The sequence below is a fragment of the Carcharodon carcharias genome, assembly GCF_017639515.1.
Source record: "Carcharodon carcharias isolate sCarCar2 chromosome 29 unlocalized genomic scaffold, sCarCar2.pri SUPER_29_unloc_1, whole genome shotgun sequence".
NCBI classification, from domain to species: Eukaryota; Metazoa; Chordata; class Chondrichthyes; order Lamniformes; family Lamnidae; genus Carcharodon; species Carcharodon carcharias.
This window is the reverse complement of record NW_024470654.1, coordinates 4,166,049-4,186,489: the sequence shown is the minus strand read 5'-3', so window position 1 is coordinate 4,186,489 and position 20,441 is coordinate 4,166,049. Positions and strand designations below refer to the sequence as shown.

The following is a 20,441-nucleotide window of genomic DNA, read 5'->3' as shown; positions in this document are numbered from 1 at the left end:
CCCCCGGCAAACACCCATCCACCTTCCTGTGGGGTTTTTGTGCCATCAACTGGTACACATCTGTAAATGCAAGTCATGGCTCATTCTGACCCAAAGCTTGTGCTGCCTGATTTGTAACTCATGGCAACTGTTAATGTCAACTCACTTCAATTTTATCTGATACCAGTAGCAATCCTCTTACTCTGGTTTGTAAGTAACAAGGTGAAACCAGTATAATCAGTCTGATTGAGATTACCTACATCAGGTGGATGCTCTGTAACCCAATATAAAGTACCCCAGCCAAAGACGATGTTTAAATATTGTAGTATTAGCAACATTCCCTATTGCAAGAATTAGAGACCACCTGCATCCTCTTAACTTTTGATGTCATCTCTTTAAAACAGAGACTTATTCCTATTTCTGCAAGAGCTAGTTAGCTAAGAAAAGGCTCATTTAATTCTGTCACACTGGCTGGAACCTTATGTTTTGGCGCTTAACTGCAGGTTTGTTGTAGGCATTGAAAGGGTGTTAGTGTAAACAACAGCTGGCTCTGCTCATTGCATGACAATCTGATTTACTTTGGTTGGGGAGGGGGCTGGGGTGGGGTTGGGTAGAGTTGCCATCTTGCGAATCACAGTTGAAAGGATACAGTCACCAGGAACTGTGTGTTCAGTATATGAAGGGCTAGCTGAAATGTGACATTGTCAAAGAATCTAGACCGTGCTTCCTCCTTTCTGAGTGGTCGTTCCCAACCTTGCCCCCTTAAGAGTTTATCCTTTCTGCTCATTGCAGGACTTGCCCATTTGTTTCTGGCAGCAAAGTGTTCCTGATGATTGGGTCCTTTCAGCAAACGCATTCATTATCAGTTACTGAAAATTGAAGCGTCCGTGGCTAGAGCACTAACACAGAACATTTGGTGTTTTCTTTCCTAATGCAGACATAAGGCTACGCGTGCGAGCTGTATATTCTGATCAGAATACCGTGCTCCGAGGGAACGTAGTCTCTGTGAAACAGGACCCACTGGATCGATGTTTTGACCTCTTTGGGCAGGCAAACACCATCCTGAAAAGCCGGGACTTGGGATCCATCATCTGTGACATTAAATTCTCCGAGCTCTCCTACCTGGATGCTTTCTGGAATGACTACATCAATGGTTCACTGCTGGAGGCGCTAAAAGGTGTATTTATAACAGACTCTCTGAAGCAAGCTGTGGGGCAAGAGGCAATACAACTGCTTGTCAATGTAGACGAGGATGATTATGAAAAGGGTCGAAGGGTCCTGCTTCAGAATATTTCTCCATGAAAGATTTAGCTGGAACTGAGATAATTGACTATATTAACTGTTAAGCTAATTAACTTCTTTATATGAAGTAAAATAAAGAGAAGTAATTAGCCCGTTATTACAACCTCTCTTTTATTCAGTTCCCTCCCTGTAGTTCTGGATCAGGAGCTTGTGACGTGTGCCGATCTTGGTGCTCCTGCATCAGTGCAAATACCAACATTCAATCAGCATTGGCAGTTCTTTGTAAAGGTGACTTCTGCATGGTTTATTGCAACAATATTTTGTGCAAATGAGGTAGCAAGTGTAGAGTTTGACCTAGGACTGGCTTTTCTGATTAAACTCCGTACAATTCTTTCTTTACACTCCTGCTTGATTGAGTACACAGGGCTGCACCTCTGGTGGGTTAAGATCTATGAGAAAAGTGGCTCTCTGGTTTTAATTGCAGATGCCAAGAGCATGAAGCCAGCTTACCTGCTGCAAGAGCATCTCAACGTAATTCCCGATCACATGGTCAGCAATTCCTGTTCTTTTAAAATGGATCTAACACCATATGAGGTAAATTGAAAGCTGCAGATATTGGCTTGGGGCTGGCAGCTTCCGTGTATTTCAGAATTCTTAATTTCTAGTCCTCCAGCTCTCATGCCAGTCAACGTTTGTTTCCATTTCTGATGAGTGAAAAGTCATTATTGTGTCCATTTATTTTTTTCAGTCCTTCCCACTCTTCTCCCTGCCTTCAGCAGAAATCATTTGGATAAAGCTGGTAAATAGAAACTTGTGCAACCTGAACTGCTGAATTGGCTAAGTTAGTTGATTTAGCGTAGATCAAAACCCTAAGACGTTGTGACCTGTGTGGTTCAGCGCCTTTTAATCATCAGACCACAGAGCTGGAATAGGGATTCTAAACAGGGGTTTTGTGCCATATTAAACCAGCTTTCAATCCTCTGCATAAAAAAACTCAATTTGGATTGATGGTGCATCCAGGCTCCAAGCATGAGGGGTAGTTGTAGGAGATGAAAATTTTAATTCTAATGCACTGCTATTATATGGCCCATTGCTGGGGCCATATAGGAAGTGCTGAGCTGTATCCAATCTTGTGTGCAGTGCTTTTGAGGGGTGAAGAGAAGAGAAATTACCTCTTGTTCAAAGTGCAGTGCTGTATTGAATCAAGTGCCCAAAATTTTGAGCACTAGATAGTCAGTCTGAAAGCAAGAGCTTATGACCCCTTCCCAGACAGTCTTTGATTAATACAAACAATTTCAGTTCATTGGGATTAAATATATTTTAAAAATTGGGGTGGTGGGCAGGGAAGAGAGACAGGTGCAATGTGTAGACCTGTATATTTGTCCTGGTTTTGGAACTTGAAAAGCATTGGTAGTTGTGCTTAATGTTGGAAGTGGTGCTGCAGTTATTGGGTTTAAGGGGGTTGGGAGTGCAACGATCCTATATTTGCACCGGCACCTCTGTCCTCTAAGTCTCTTGTGTTCATTCGTCTCTCCCCCATGCAGTTCCTATCCTGCCTCTTTACTCTCTTGTGCTGTATGTGTCCTCCCAGTGCACTCTTTCTGGGCCTGTAGATGTCAACTTGTCAGATGGTCAATGGCGATGATGCTTTTTGCAGGCAATTAAATATTTTTAAAACTTGAGTCCAGTTGAGTGTGATTGTGTCATCAGCTGAATGTGAGAAAATGCATACTGCTGTTGGAGAGAAATTCTTCCATCCCAGAAGGACAGGAAGATTGGACTTCTGCAAAAACCCCACCAAACTGAACTCTTATTCAAGGATTGTGGGGAAGCTACTAGGGTGACTTGTTAGGATCTTGACGTCCTATAGACTTGGCCGAAGAACATGACCAACATGTACCACTGGACATCCTCTCAACAGAGGCAGAGACTTCATAAAGAAAAGATGGAGGGACCTGACCAGAATGATCCTGCCACTGGAATATGGGCTATGACATTTAAATATCTAACTGCTGGCTTCAGGTACAGTGATATCCAATTTTTACCCAGGTAAATGAGTTGCCCCAGCTTGATAATTGGACAAGAAAACTAGCTGAATTGGAACACCCCGATTTGTTAATGAAGAGTTTGAGACGTGTGCCTCTTCCTCTACCTGCTCACAAAATGGAAGAGACATTCTCCATTCCACCTTGCAGCTGAAGAATTAGTTACACAAAGGAAAAAAAAAGTTTAATGAAATTAGAATATTGGTGTTGTAAATAAACTGCTAACCTTTTTAGGAGGTTTAGAAAAGGGGTTAAGGGTGTAATGTTGGTTTCTGAAAGTTAATGACTTCTGCTTCGAATCTTTTTGGGGGCAGTGTAAGGGCTGAGAAGAAAGTCAACAAACAATGTGCAAAAGCGACCTTGGGTGCTTGCTGTGAATAAACAGACATTTGAGACAGCAATTCAGGTGCCACGCCGCAGAGAATCATGGAGTGATGTAAACTCTCAACAGTTAAGAGAAACTGAATAAGAGGCCCAAAGATTCTCTGTTGAGCTGGCTGAGACCCTGCTGTCACCATTTGTACGTGCAGGTTAGATGCATGTGGGACTTGTACATGGCTGATAGTGATGTGTCTCATTATTGCACACTACTCTGGCCATGTGACCCTTTAGCACCAGGTATCTACCTAGGTCCCTAGGAAACTGCCTTCAGCCAACTTGGAAATGACCATATACTTTGAGGGGTTCACCCCACTCCCCCACTTTTTGGCCGGTGATTTAAGGTGAATCTTAATTTTCTTGTAAACCTCTGTGTATAGCTAACACTTCTGTATATCTGTTGGAAGATGGTGTAGCTTGAACATACATGTAAAATGTTTTTTTGGTGATTTGGGTATCATCTCTAGATTGGAAGATTTTCAGTGAGGGCTGTACCCTCATCAGACGTTTTGAGGCACATTTTTGTAAAGCATGTGTTCAATAAAGATTTTCACAAAATGCTTGCTGCAGTGTTTTCTTGGAGAAACTTGTGTCTGTTCTGCAGGACACCACAACATTTCAAAACAGGAGAGATGAGTAAATAAAATCCCCCTTGACTGTAGCAGAAATCAGGGAGTAGTTCAGCAAGGATGGGCTGTTGGGCCCACCAAGTCTGCAATCCGGTTAGACCTACTCCCCTGCTCTTTGCCCATATACCTGCAACTTTTTATCAAATAAATACTTGAAGCTTATCTATATCCACTACCCTATCAGGCAGTGCATTCCAAATCTTAACCACTCGTTGCATCAGGGAAGTTTTTTCTCGTGCGTTTCCTCGTGGTTCTTCTGATCATCTTAAATCTGCACCCTCCTCCAAGGAAGCAGTTTCAAAATATTTCATGTATTTAAACAACTCCACCTTTCCAATCTGTCCACTTAACTATTGCTCATTTGGTACCATTCCACTATGTTTCTTCCATATTCCCACCAAAGCTTCCATGGCCCAAAAGTCTTGTGTCCAGAATTGGACACACTACTCCAAGCAGGGTGACATGGTGTTTTATAGGTTTAGCTTAGCTTGCAGTCCTTTGTGTCTATGTAGGAGCAGGATAGGGCCATTTAGCTCTCTGAACTTGTTCTGCTGTTCAATTAGGTCTTTGTAGAGCTAGCTCCACGTGCTTCCCTGTAATCCTTTTAATACCTTTGACAAAACTATCCTCTCAGTTTTAAAAATCACATTGAACAATTGACCGGGCATCCATTGCTGTTTGCAGAAGAGAATTCCAAGCTTCTACCACATTGTGTGTGTTGTGGTGGTGTGTTACAGCTCGCTCACTGACGGTGGCAACATGAACTTTTTACATGCAGGTTGTAATCTGGGGGAGTGGATAGCGATGTTAGAGACTCCGATGTTCTTTCCATCACATGGCTAGCCAGGAATCCCTCCCTTACCACCTGTCATCGGCATGTGTTGGAAGGATTTGCAGGTTGTTACAGTATTGAATGTGTTTGGCCACATTTCAGATGCACCTTCCTTGGCTATCACATCGTGGGGTGGGACTTAAACCCAGAGCTTCTGGCTGAGGCCGGGCCACAACTCAGTGTGCCGCAAAACCACCTTATCCATAGAAGCATTTTCTAATTTCACTCATAGGCCTGGCTCTAATTTTTAAACTATGTACCCTATTCCTAGACTCTCCCAACAAGTGGAAATAGCTTCTCTCAAGCTACTCAATCTCGTTCCTGTAATATCTTAAATCTTATATCAAATAACCCCTTAACCTTTTAGATTCCAATGCTTACAACCTAAGATTGTGTAATTGTTCCTTGTAATTTAACCCTTGGTAACTAACTTTGCATGTTACTCCCTCCAAGACCAATCTTTCCTAAGCTGTAGTGCCCAGAGCTGCTCTCAGTACTCCAGGTGTTGAATGAACGGGGCTCTATGTAGCTGAAGCATGATCCCTACCCCTTTGTATTCTGTTCTGCTAGAAATAAAGGCCAAACTTGAATTAGCCTTTTGATGACTCTCTGTACTTGTATCTCCAGGTGCATAGGTCACCAAAATTTTATGAACAAGTCTTTTTGGACCTCCTAGCTTTTCCATCTTTTTTAAGTCCAAAGCAAATGACCTCATTTGCCATGATTCTGCTCATTCATTTGATCAATCTCTCTTTGCACTGTTATACTTACACCTGCATTGCTTACAATACAGTGCAGACTCAATGGGCCGAAGGGCCTCTTCTGCACTGTGATTCTGTGAATACCTTTGTGTCATTGGCAAATTTGGATATAAATAGCTGTTTGCTATTACAGTATTGTTGAAAAAAGAAACATTTTTTGTTGAAGCTTTTTGTCTTGTGCTCTCTTATGGTCTTGATTTTCCAGGCAGGCTTCTCATGAGAAACATCAAACTTTATTTACAGGCTGCAGCAGCAGTTGCATGCTTCCATCAAGCTCCACAACTAGAAGAACTCCCACTCTAAGGTTCCCAGTGCTTAGAGCTGATTTGTTCATACTGTCATGTGATACTATACAACACAGTAAGTCTTAAAGTTACAATCACTATAATTCTCCCTTTAAATTTTTTGCACCAGTTGTATTTACAAGAACATCTATCTTCATGACACTACAAATTTATACATGGTCATGTAATTATAAGTTCAGTCTCTTGATGGTTTCCTGATCAGTGTGGAAGATTGAATCTCTACGGCTTTCAAATCTCCCACAGGATCCACGTTACCTGGAGCTGCAGCAACATCAGATACCTCTTTAGGTGCAGGCAGTTCAGTGTATTCTGACAGAAACATCTGTTGTGTTTATCCTTTGTTGAACAATTTCAACAGGGACCACAGTTTCTATATTGGTTACAGGTGGAACATTGGCTTGTTGGGGTATCTCCCTTCTCAAATGATGCACGTGTTTGTGGGTGATCCGGCCCTCCACTTCTACATGGTACGACAAGGGGCAGGTCACAGAAACTTACACCAGGTAACCAACTCAGTCCACCAACAAAGTTTCGTATGCACACTGCTTCACCAACAGTAAATTCTCACCCACGATTATGCAGAGTGTGAGTCACTTCTTGATTCCCCTGACTTTTCACCACCTTCCCCTCCAAATTTGGAAGTACCAAGCTTAATCTCATTCGAAGACGTCACTTCAAAAGAGCTCTGAAGGTGTTGAACGTGTAGCAGTGTGGGATGTTCTACAGTGAAACAGGAAACGTAAAACTTTATTCTCCAATAGTCCTGATAATTTTTTTAAATCTCAGCTATGCTCTCTCAGCTTATTTGTTGGGTGATGGATAATATGGTGCCATCTTTGGTGATACCATTTAGACTCACAAATCTTTGAAATTCAGTGCTAGTAAACACAGTACCAATGTCTGAGATGGTTATTTCTGAAAATTCAAGCTTGGCCATTACTTTTTCATAGAAGCTACATCATAAAATGGAAATTCTATTTGCTTCACATTTGGTTTGACACAATTCAGGTGGTGAAGCTCTGCATAGCTATAGAACAAAGAACAAAGAAAAGTACAGCACAGGAACATGCCCTTCGGCCCTCCAAGCCTGCGCCGATCATATTGCCCGTCAACTTAAACATTTTGCACTTCCGGGTTCCGTATCCCTCTATTCCCATCCTATTCATGTATTTGTCAAGCTGCCTCTTAAACACCACTATCGTACCTGCTTCCACCACCTCCTTTGGCAGTGAATTCCAGACACTCACTACACTCTGCGTAAAAAACTTGCCCTGCACATCTCCTCTATAGTTTTCTCCTCTCACCTTAAATCTATGTCCCCTAGTAATCGACTCTTCCACCCTGGGAAAAAAGCTTCTGACTATCTACTCTGTCCAACAAAATTTTGTAAACTTCTATCAAGTCACCTCTCAATCTCTGTCACTCTAGTGAGAACAATCCGAGTTTCTCCAACCTCCCCTCATAGCTAATAACCTCCAGACCAGGCAGCATCCTGGTAAACCTCCTCTGCACCCTCTCCAATGCCTCCATATCCTTCTGGTAATGTGGTGACCAGAATTGCACGCAATATTCCAAGTGTGGCCTAACCAAGGTTCTATACAGCTACAGCATGACTTCCCAGCTTTTATACTCAATACCCCTGCCAATGAAGGCAAGCATGCCATATGCCTTCCTGACTACGTTATCCAACTGTGTTGCCACTTTCAATGACCTGTGGACCTGTACACCCAGATCTCTCTGCCCGTCAATGCACTTAAGGGTTCTGCCATTTATTGTGTAATTCCTGCCTGTATTAGACCTTCCAAAATGCATCACCTCGCCTTTGTCTGGATTAAACTCCATCTGCCATTTCTCCACCCAAGTCTCCAACCGATCTCTATCCCGTTGTATCCTTTGACAATCCTCTTCACTATCTGCAACTCCTTCAACCTTAGTGTCGTCTGCAAACTTACTAATTAGCCCAGTTACATTTTCCTCCAAATCATTTATGTATACTACAAACAGCAAAGGTCCCAGCACTGATCCCTGTGGAACTCCATTAGTCACAGCTCTCCATTCAGAAAAGCACCCTTCCACTGCTACCCTCTGTCCTCTATGACCAAGCCAATTCTGTATCCATCCTGCCAGCTCACCTCTGATCCCGTGCGAATTTACCTTCTGTACCAGTCTGCCATGAGGGATCAAATGTCTCATTGACACACGAGATGGGGAAGGGGGTTTGACAGGGTCGACACTGAGAGATTGTTTCCTTTGGTCAGAGAATCTAAAACACGGGGGGCACAGTCTCAGGGTGAGGGGCCGATCATCTCGGACTGAGCTGAGGAGGAATTTCTTCACTCAGAGGGCGGTGAATCTTTGGGATTCTCCACCCCAGGGGGTTGTGGATGCTCCATCGTTGAAGACATTTAAGGCCGGGACAGACAGATTTTTAGTCTCTCGGGGAATTAAGGGATATGGGGAGGGGGCGGGAAAGTGGAGTTGATGCCCAGGATCAGACAGGGTCGTATTGAATGGGGCAGCAGGCTGGATGGGCTTAATGGCTACTCCTGCTCCTATTTCTTGTGTTCTTACTGAACAGGCCCAAGGCTGAGTTTGACAGATATTTGACTGACCAGGCAGTCTAGGTGTGGTCTCACCAGTGTCTTGTACAGTTGCAGCAAGACACCCCGACTAGGGTGACCGAGTGCTTAGACTCACTGACTCATTCACAGCACTGAAGGAAGCCATTCGGCCCATCGTGTCCGTGCCAGTCAACAGAGATCTGACTACACTAATCCTATTTCCTAGCGCTTGGCCCATAGCCATGGAGGCTGTAGGAATGCAGGTGAATATCTAAATAGAGCTTTGGCCCAAGAGGTATATTTCAAGGAGAATAATGAGGAGGAAACAGAGTTAGAGAGGCAGAAAAGTGTAGGGAGGGATTTCCAGAGTTTAGGGCCAAGGCAACTGAAAACAAGACAGCCAGTGGTGAAGCAATTAAAATCTGGACGGCTGAAGAGGCTGGAGTCGGTAGATCACAGAGATCTCGGTGGGTTGTAGGGACTGGAGGAGGTTACAGAGATAGGGAGGGGTGTTGGGGCTGGAGGAGGTTACAGAGATAGGGAGGTTTGTAGGGGTTGGAGGAGGTTACAGAGATAGGGAGGGGTGTAGGGGTTGGAGGAGGTTACAGAGATAGGGAGGGGTGTAGGGGTTGGAGGAGGTTACAGAGATAGGGAGGGTTGTAGGGGCTGGAGGAGGTTACAGAGATAGGGAGGGTTGTAGGGTCTGGAGGAGGTGACAGAGATAGGGAGGGTTGTAGGGGCTGGAAGAGGTTACAGAGATAGGGAGGGGTGTTGGGGCTGGAGGAGGTTACAGAGATAGGGAGGTTTGTAGGGGTTGGAGGAGGTTACAGAGATAGGGAGGGGTGTAGGGGTTGGAGGAGGTTACAGAGATAGGGAGGGGTGTAGGGGCTGGAGGAGGTTACAGAGATAGGGAGGGTTGTCGGTGCTGGAGGAGGTTACAGAGATAGGGAGGGTTGTAGGGGCTGGAGGAGGTGACAGAGATAGGGAGGGTTGTAGGGGCTGGAGGAGGTTACAGAGATAGGGAGGGTTGTAGGGGCTGGAGGAGGTTACAGAGATAGCGAGGGTTGTAGGGGCTGGAGGAGGTTACAGAGATAGGGAGGGGTGTAGGGGCTGGAGGAGGTTACAGAGATAGGAAGAGTTGTAGGGGTTGGAGGAGGTTACAGAGATAGGGAAGGTTGTAGGGGCTGGAGGAGGTTACAGAGATAGGGAGGGGTGTAGGGGCTGGAGGAGGTTACAGGGATAGGGAGGGTTGTAGGGGTTGGAGGAGGTTACAGAGATAGGGAGGGTTGTAGGGGCTGGAGGAGGTTACAGAGATAAGGAGGGGTGTAGGGGCTGGAGGAGGTTACAGAGATAGGGAAGGTTGTAGGGGCTGGAGGAGGTCACAGAGATAGGGAGGGTTGTAGGGGTTGGAGGAGGTTACAGAGATGGGGAGGGTTGTACAGGCTGGAGGAGGTTGCAGAGATAGGGAGGGGTGGAGGGGCTGGAAGAGGTTACAGAGATAGGGAGGGTTGTAGGGTCTGGAGGAGTTTACAGAGATAGGGAGGGGTGTAGGGGCTGGAGGAGTTTACAGAGATAAGGAGGGGTGTAGGGGCTGGAGGAGGTTACAGAGATAGGGAGGGGGTGAGGCCATGGAGGGATTTGAAATCAAGGATGAGAATTTTAAAATGAAGGTGGTGCTTAACTGGAGCATGAGATTTCTGTGAGAATCCGGGGCTAGAGGTTAAATGGCATTTGGTGTAAGTTTGGATAAGGGGAAAGTTTATAATGAGCTACCCGTGTTTCTATTCGAGTGGGGGAAGGGGCGAGTCAGGAGCCTGGAAGAATTACTGACTTAGGAAATGTCAAAGGCAGGAGTGAGGGCTTCCACAGCGGAGGAGCTAAGCTAGGGGGTGAAACTGGGTGAGGTCGGTGGTTTATGGTGATGGCACAGATATGGGACTAGCATCGAGGCCCTGGTGTACCTTCCCAATTTCCAATCCTTCACTCAATGTCTCTACTGCACTCAGCACTCTGAATTCCTTTTCATTAAAAGCTGATCCCTGTGGAATGCTAAAACCAAAGCAAAGATCTTTATGCAGGGAGAAAGAGCTAATGTTTCGACTCCAATGTGATTCTTCGTCGGGACAGAGGAGAGGCACGAGTGTGGTGGTTTTTATGCTGCTGAATAAAATGGTGGGGGTGGGGTGGAGATGAAGAAAAGCGGGAACATCAGGATAGGTTAGAAAGGGGGTGGGGGTGTGGGGGGGGGGGCGAGATTAATTGACAAAGATGCCTTGGAACAAAAGGCAAAGGGAGGGAGAATGGTAGTAGTAAAGGAACAAAGCATCTAATACAGGCAGGAATTATACAGTAAATGGCAGAACCCTTAAGTGCATCGATGGGCAGAGGGATCTGGGTGTACAGGTCCACAGGTCATTGAAAGTGGCAACGCAGGTGGATAAGGTAGTCAGGAAGGCATATGGCATGCTTGTCTTCATCGGCAGGGGTATTGAGTATAAAAGCTGGGAAGTCATGCTGCAGCTGTATAGAACCTTGGTTAGGCCACACTTGGAATATTGCGTGCAATTCTGGTCGCCACATTACCAGAAGGATATGGAGGTATTGGAGAGGGTGCAGAGGAGGTTTACCAGGATGCTGCCTGGTCTGGAGGTTATTAGCTATGAGGAGAGGTTGGAGAAACTCGGATTGTTCTCACTAGAGCGATGGAGATTGAGGAGCGACTTGATAGAAGTTACAAAATTATGAGTGGCCTGGACAGAGCAGATAGTCAGAAGCTTTTTCCCAGGGTGGAAGACTCAATTACTAGGGGACTTAGATTTAAGGTGAGAGGAGAAAACTATAGAGGAGATGTGTGGGGCTAGTTTTTTACACAGAGGTTAGTGAGTATCTGGAATTCGCTGCCAGAGGAGGTGGTGGAAGCAGGTACGATAGTGGTGTTTAAGAGGCAGCTTGACAAATACATGAATAGGATGGGAATAGAGGGATACGGAACCCGGAAGTACAAAATGTTTAAGTTGACGGGCAATATGATCAGCGCAGGCTTGGAGGGCCGAAGGGCCTGTTCCTGTGCTGTACTTTTCTTTGTTCTTTGTTCATTTGTCCAGAGTAGGTGTTAATAGCAGAATAAAAGTCAGTGCCTTCTGAAAGCAAAATAGCAGAATGTGTTAATAAGAGGATAATGGTTAGCATTCAGCCCCTGACCTCATTGCAGCCTTGGTTCAAACATGGACAAAAGAGCTGAACTCCTGAGGTGAGGTGAGAGTGACTGCCCTTGACATCAAGGCAGCATTTGACCGAGTGTGGTATCAAGGAACCCCAGCAAAACTGGAGTCAATGGGAATCAGAGGGAAAACTCTCCGCTGGTTGGGGTCATACCTAGCACAAAGGAAGATGGTTGTGGATGTTGGAGGTCAGTCAACTCAGCTCCAGGACATCACTGCAGGAGTTCCTCAGGGTAGTGTCCTCGGCCCAACCATCTTCAGCTGCTTCATCAATGACCTTCCTTTCATCATAAGGACAGAAGTGGGGATGTTCACTGATGATTGCACAATGTTCAGCACCATTCGCGACTCCTCAGATACTGAAGCAGCCCATGTCCAAATGCAGCAAGACCTGGACAATATCCAGGCTTGGGCTGACAAGTGGCGAGTAACATTCACACCACACAAGTGTCAGGAAATGACCATCTCCAGCAAGAGAGAATCTAACCATCGCCTCTTGACATTCAATGGCATTACCATTACTGAATCCCCCACTATCAACATCCTGGGGGTTGCCATTAGCCAAAAACTGGACTGGACTAGTCATATAAATATTGTGGCTACAAGAGCAGGTCAGAGGCTGGGAATCCTGCAGCGAGTAACTTACCTCCCCAAAGCCTGTCCACCATCTACAAGGCACAAGTCAGGAGTGTGATGGAATACTGCCCACTTACCTGGACGAGTGCAGCTCCCACAACTCTCAAGAAGCTCAACACCATCCAGGACAAAGCAGCTCCGCTCGATTGGCACTCCATCCACAAACATTCACTCCCTCCACCACCGACGCACAGTAGCAGCAGTGTGTGTACCATCTACAAGATACATTGCAGGAACTCACCAAGGCTCCTTAGACAGCACCTTCCAAACCCACGACCACTACCATCTAGAAGGACAAGGGCAGCAGACACATGGGGAACACCACCACCTGGAATTTCCCCTCCAAGTCACTCACCATCCTGATTTGGAAATATATCGGCTGTTCCCTCACTGTCGCTGGGTCAAAATCCTGGAACTCCCTCCCTAACAGCACTGTGGGTGTACCTACACCACACGGACAAAATCCTGGAACTCCCTCCCTAACAGCACTGTGGGTGTACCTACACCACCCGGACAAAATCCTGGAACTCCCTCCCTAACAGCACTGTGGGTGTACCTACACCACACGGACAAAATCCTGGAACTCCCTCCCTAACAGCGCTGTGGGTGTACCTACACCACACGGACAAAATCCTGGAACTCCCTCCCTAACAGCACTGTGGGTGTACCTACACCACACGGACAAAATCCTGGAACTCCCTCCCTAACAGCACAGTGGGTGTACCTACACCACACGGACAAAATCCTGGAACTCCCTCCCTAACAGCACTGTGGGTGTACCTACACCACATGGACAAAATCCTGGAACTCCCTCCCTAACAGCACTGTGGGTGTACCTACACCACACGGACAAAATCCTGGAACTCCCTCCCTAACAGCACTGTGGGTGTACCTACACCACAGGGACTGCAGCGGTTCAAGAAGGCAGCTCACCCCCACCTTCTCAAGGGGCAATTAGGGATGGGCAATAAATGCTGGGCCCAGCCAGCGACGCTCACATCCTGTGAATGAATTTATAAAAAGCTGTGTCTGAAAGCAAAGCAGCAGAATAAAGGCCAGCACTGTCTGAAACCAAAACTTGAGAAGAAGATATGGCCTGGTTGCAGGGGAAGGAAAGACAAAATGGAGGACAGAGTTCATGGACTGAATTTGTTGACCTCCATGTTGAGTCCAGAAGGCTGTAAGGTGTACCAGACACAAAACGTTAATTCTGTTCTTCTCGCCACAGACGCTGCCGGACCTGCTGAGTTCTTCCAGCACTTTCTGTTTTTTATTTCAGATCTGCAGCATCCATAATGTTTTACTTTTGTCTTTACGCAGGGAATCTTTTTGGTGAACAAGGGTAGGTGCATTTCAGGGGGAGCTGGCTGAAGGTGTGAGGGAGAAGGGGACTGAGGGTTATACTCGATCGAATTCGATTCGGAAGGATGGGAGGGGACAGGGTGTGTCGCTTGGCATGTTTGGGAGCTGTGTCCAGTGTTGGAGCAAGAACTGGAAGCTGGGTCACAAAAGGGGAGGGTTGGATACTTAATCCTGGGTACAAGGTGCTCGGGGGAGTGCAGGGAGGTTATAAAAAAGGAGAAGAGTGTCGGTTCCGATTGAAGTAAATACTTCCCTGGAAGAGAGAATGGTCTTGTGGGGTCAAAGGTAGAATCAGTTTGGCCGGGGTTGAGAACCATTAAAGAGTGATTATGCAGCGATTGATGTTTCCCCCCCACCCCCGGTGAGTTTGCAGGTGGGGGTCAGGGGGTGGGGTAATTGTGTATAATTCCCTGGGTGTCCTTCACAATGCTTACCCTCCGGCCCGTCACCTGGCAGGGCTTTTACAGCTGGGGGGGGGCAGTGGCAGGACGGGTGGAGAGGGGGTAGTGGGCGAGGCCTATGGCACCCCATTCGCCTGCACCCCAATCGAGGCCCCTAAGTGCCCGCGTAAGGGCCACTCCCCACCCCTGTCTCAATCTTGAGACTGGCAGGAGGAGGTCAGGGATCAGACGGACGGCCCAGTGGGTTAGTCTGCTCGGACCTCAGGCCGAAGGGGAGGGGGCATCTGCCTCAGCGACCACCACCACCCCCCCCAACCCTTTCCCAATTAGGGGCTCACCCCAGAGCCTGTTCCCTCCCCCCCCTCACCAGGTGTCCCTGGGCACCAGACAGTGAGCAGCAGATTTGCAAAGAATAAAGAGAAAACCCTCCTTTCATGACCGCCAGGTGTCTCAATGCGCTTTATAGCCACTGAAGCGCAGTCTCTGTTGTGATATGAATATGCGAATTAGGAGCAGGAGTAGGCCATTCGGTCCCTCAAGCCTGCTGTACCTTTCAGTAAGATCATGGCTGGTCTGACTGTAATCTCCCACCTCCCCCTGATAACCCCTCACCCCCTGGTTTATTAAGAATCTATTTACCTCTGCCTTACGGAAGAACATATGAACATACAAAATAGGAGGAGGAGGCTGCCATTCAGCCCCTTGAACCTGCCCCATCAGTCAATAAGATCAGGGCTGACCTGTCTGTGTTTCAAGTTCCACATTCTCATCTACCCCCAATAACCTTTGATTCCCTAACCTAACAAGAAGCTATCAGCCGTCTGTCACTGCTTCATGTTGTTCGTTCCAGAGCGCTTACCCTCGTCCTGCTATTATCACATTCCGCTTTCTTACCTTAATGCCACTATCAGCACCTCCTTTAGCCCTATCCACTATTAGAGGACAGTTAAGAGGTATGGTTGAGGACATTTTCTCTATCTTCTTGATGACACAAGTCAGTGTGACAAAACTTAAAATATTCATGACCTGCATCCATCTGGCTTTGAATGCTTGGAGGGAAAAACAAGTTTGAGAACTTTGTCCCTTTGTCCGTGACATCTCTGTCAATCTCTCCTTTGCCTCCACCTATCGCTGGCCTTCTATCCAGCTGCACCTGCTCCGCTCCCCCGAAACAGATGTTCATTACATTTTTACTTCTCTGTAGCTCTGAAGAAGAATCATATGGACCTGAAACGTTAACTCTGTTTTTTTCTCTCTCCACAGCTGCCGTTAGACCTGCTGAGTTTTTCCAGCATTTTCTCTTTTTGTTTTAGAATCTTCCTACCTCTACCTTAAAAATATTCAGTGACCCCCCCACCTCCGCTGCCTTCTGAGGGAGAGAGTTCCACAGACTCACAACCCTCTGAGAGAAAAAGTTTCTCCTTATCTCTGTTTTAAACCAGCGGCCCCTTATTTTTAAACAGTGACCCCCCTCGTTCTAGATTCTCCCTCAAGAGGAAACATCCTCTCCACATCCAGCCTGTCAAGACGCCTCAGGATCTTATATGTTTCAGTCAAGTTGCCTCTTACTCTTCTAAATTCCAGTGGATACAAGACTAACCTGTCCAACCTTTCCTCATAAGACAACTCGCCCATTCCTGGCATTAGTCTGGTAAACCTTCTCTGATCTGCTTCCAATGCATTTATATTCTTCCTTAGATAAAGAGACTATTACTGTACACAGTACTCCAGATGTGGACTCACTAGCACTCTGGAAAACTGAATCATAACCTCCCTGATTTTATATTCAATTCCCCTCACAATAACCAATAACATTCTATTAGCTTTCCTAATGACCTGCTGTACCTGCAGACTAACCTTTTGTGATTCATGCACTAGGACACCCAGATCCCTCTGCACCTCAGAGCTCTGCAATCTCTCACCATTTAGACAATAAGCTTCTCTTTTATTCTGTCTGCCAAAATGAACAATTTTACATTTGCCCACATTATACTCCATTGGTCAGATCTTTGGCCACTTGCTTAACCTATCTATGTCACTTTGTGTCCTCTTCACAACTTACATTCCCACCTCCCTCTGTGTCATCAGCAAGTATAGCAATCAAACCTTCGGTCCCTTCATCCAAGTCATTTATTTAAATTGCAAACGGTCGAGGAATGTAGAAACTGCGGTAGCCAATTTGTGCACAGCAAGCTCCCACAAACAACAATACGATGATGACCAGGTCATCTGTTTCTGTTTTTGTGATGTTGGTTGAGGGATAAATATTGGCCAAGACACCGGGGAGAACTCCCCTCCTCTTATTCGATATAGTGCCATCATTTACATGCACTGAGATGGCAGATGGGGCCCTCGGTTTAGCGTCTTTGCTTTGTGTACTCTTGATGTGGTTGTTGGCTTCTGGTACATGTGACCTTTCTTCCCTAGATAGGCCGTAGTCTTACTCTAGTAATTACTTTAAACTGGTTTGTTAACACTATATATGGGATGGGCTACAGACTAGGTCTGTCTCTCCTGAGCGCAGGGTGTTCCCTCCTCCCTTCCAAGAGCCTGACATATGACTGCTGATGTCACTGATACATCACTCATTAGCATATCTATTCTGTTAACCCATTATACTACACCTCCCCCAAGTGTCCTATCAACTTCTTAACAACAGAATGAAACTGTGTCTTAACTATTTACATTGCATTTCTGTAACTCCCTTTTACAGTGACAGATTCTACCCAACTCCTCCTCCTATTCTTCCCTCTTCCCAAGTCACTGGGATTCAATCTCCCACGGCGTTCCCGGCTCTTTGTTCCGATGTCATGGAGACATGCGGGCTTTCCTCTGTTCCTCGGAAGGCATCATCATCAGTCGAATGGGACTGCAACGTTGCAGGGATTGCTGGTAATCAGAGTGTAGACTTCAGGACTGCTGAGCTGTAAGGGCCATGACCCCTATTCAAAGAAAGACCAATGCAAGAGAGAAGACTGAAAGACATCAACCCTTGGACTCTCTTAAGCCGAGAAGAGAAGAAATTAAGACTTTTTCTGGGATCTACTGCCCCCTCAAAGCACACGGGGAAGAAACCTGAGAAGACAAACGATCTTTCAACCCCAACGAAGACTCTCATAGCCCCTATCATTCACTGCAGCATATGAGAAACGTATCGAAGAGCTGAGATTCCATCGAATCTGGATCACAAGGCAATAACTGCTGTCACTTTGGTAAAAGTATACCTCACAACTTCTCAGTCTCTTCCACTTTGCTGTAGAAATCTAAAAACAAGAGGTTCAGAAACAGACTGCTTCCCAAAAAGCAAAGACTGGATGTCTGTTTCAGATTTCACACCTTTTCTCAGCACAGAGCTGGTCTCAGGTCATCTCCCACCCACAGTTACCACAGCTCAACTAAACATTATTCCTTAACTATCTTTGTCCCCTTTTATCTTAGATTCTATTGTTCTCAAGTTTTCCAAATATGAAAATATTTCATGTGTTCCTATTCCCTCCATATTTGAGTCAGAGGACATTAATAACCTTCCCTTGTTTGCTTATGAAACCTTTGTAAAGTGTAAAAGTTACTTGTCACTTCTAAACTGCTCTTTGAAATTCAACAGCTGAAAAGTTAAGTCCCTTCCAAACACGCAATGCAAATTTTAAAACCCAACCTATTTACTTGTAAATCCACATCACCATAGCCGCTCATTACAAATGCATGCATCTAGGTCCTTTACCTTTCATCTCTCATTTCCCACAGACAAACTGTCTTTACTAACTTTCCACCCCAGTTTAATTAATCATGGATATACACACACACACAGAGTCATGAAAGTATAATATTTTCATGAAAGTATAATATTATTGTAGGCTTATGTCTGTTTGTGGATGTCCATGGACTATGGATGTGAGTGTGGATGGTTCTGTCTGATTTAATTGAACTAGAGTCTGATAGACTGCAAGGTTAAAATTACCAAAAGAGTTAGGTGTAAAGCAAACCTTTGAAATGGAGATAGGATGAAGGTTCCACAGATAAAGTGTGAATGTAATTTGCATTTTTAGATAAGTGAAGGGGTTGTTTGATTTTCAAAGGGATGTTAGGATGTTTACAACTAACAAGATAAGTAAGGCTAAGCAGTATGTTTATTTTTCCTAAAGGTACTGACCATATTGGCAACATGAAAGATTTTTATATTATGGGAAAATATTTTACACATTAAAGAGAGGGAATCATATATAAAAAAGGATGGAGGGTTAAAAACAAAAAAACTGCGGATGCTGGAAATCCAAAACAAAAACAGAATTACCTGGAAAAACTCAGCAGGTCTGGCAGAATCGGCAGAGAAGAAAAGAGTTGACGTTTCGAGTCCTCATGACCCTTCGACAGAACTTGAGTGAGTCCAAGAAAGGGGTGAAATATAAGCTGGTTTAAGGTGTGTGTGGAGGGGGTTGATGTGGTTGTAGGGACAAACAAGTAGTAATAGAAGCAGATCATCAAAAGATGTCACAAGCAACAGAACAAAAGAACACATAGATGTTAAGGTTGGTAATATTATCTAAATGAATGTGCTAATTAAGAATGGATGGTAGGGCACTCAAGGTATAGCTCTAGTGGGGGTGGGGGGAGCATAAAAGATTTAAAAATATTTAAAAATAATGGAAATAGGTGGGAAAAGAAAAATCTATATAATTTATTGGAAAAAACAAAAGGAAGGGGGAAACAGAAAGGGGGTGGGGATGGAGGAGGGAGCTCAAGACCTAAAGTTGTTGAATTCAATATTCAGTCCGGAAGGCTGTAAAGTGCCTAGTCGGAAGATGAGGTGTTGTTCCTCCAGTTTGTGTTGGGCTTCACTGGAACAATACAGCAAGCCAAGGACAGACATGTGGGCAAGAGAGCAGGGTGGAGTGTTAAAATGGCAAGCGACAGGGAGGTTTGGGTCATTCTTGCGGACAGACTGCAGGTGTTCTGCAAAGCGGTTGCCCAGTTTACGTTTGGTCTCTCCAATGTAGAGGAGAACACATTGGGAGCAACGAATGCAGTAGACTAAGTTGAGGGAAATGCAAGTGAAATGCTGCTTCACTTGAAAGGAGTGTTTGGGCCCTTGGATGGTGAGGAGAGAGGAAGTGAAGGGGCAGGTGTTGCATCTTTTGCGTGGGCATGGGGTGGTGCCATAGGAAGGGGTTGAGGAGTAGGGGGTGATGGAGGAGTGGACCAGGGTGTCCCGGAGGGAACGATCCCTACGGAATGCCGAGGGGGGCTGAAGGGAAGATGTGTTTGGCGGTGGCATCATGCTGGAGTTGGCGGAAATGTCGGAGGATGATCCTTTGAATGCAGAGGTTGGTGGGGTGATAAGTGAGGACAAGGGGGACCCTATCATGTTTTTGGGAGGGAGGAGAAGGCATGAGGGCGGATGCGCGGGAGATGGGCCGGACACGGTTGAGGGCCCTGTCAACGACCGTGGGTGGAAAACCTCGGTTAAGGAAGAAGGAGGACATGTCAGAGGAACTGTTTTTGAAGGTAGCATCATCGGAACAGATGCAACGGAGGTGAAGGAACTGAGAGAATGGGATGGATTCCTTACAGGTAGCAGGGTGTGAGGAGCTGTAGTCGAGGTAGCTGTGGGAGTCGGTAGGCTTCTAATGGATATTGGTGGACAGTCTATCACCAGAGATTGAGACAGAGAGGTCAAGGAAGGGAAGGGAAGTTTCAGAGATGGACCACGTGAAAATGATGGAGGGATGGAGATTGGAAGCAAAATTAATAAATTTTTCCAAGTCCCGACGAGAGCATGAAGCAGCACCGAAGTAATCATCGATGTACCGGAGAAAGAGTTGTGGAAGGGGGCCGGAGTAGGACTGGAACAAGGAATGTTCCACATACCCCATAAAGATTCAGGCATAGCTGGGGCCCATGCGGGTACCCATAGCCACACCTTTTATTTGGAGGAAGTGAGAGGAGTTAAAGGAGAAATTGTTCAGTGTGAGAACAGGTTCAGCCAGACGGAGGAGAGTAGTGGTGGATGGGGATTGTTCGGGCCTCTGTTCGAGGAAGAAGCTAAGGGCCCTCAGACCATCCTGGTGGGGGATGGAGGTGTAGAGGGGTTG

General features: G+C 45.9%; 1 protein-coding gene across 2 annotated transcripts in view; it reads left to right on the top strand.

The window, feature by feature from the left end:
- Positions 1 to 4,203, top strand: part of LOC121273991 (DNA-binding death effector domain-containing protein 2-like) — a 39,128-nt gene extending 34,925 nt beyond the window's left edge. For both annotated transcript variants that reach the window (XM_041181121.1, XM_041181123.1), the window contains one exon: positions 917 to 4,203. In XM_041181121.1, coding sequence (XP_041037055.1) covers positions 917 to 1,281 — 365 coding nt within the window. In that variant the 3' untranslated portion in view covers positions 1,282 to 4,203. The remainder of the gene's footprint in view (positions 1 to 916) is intronic.
- Positions 4,204 to 20,441: the final 16,238 nt, after the last annotated feature.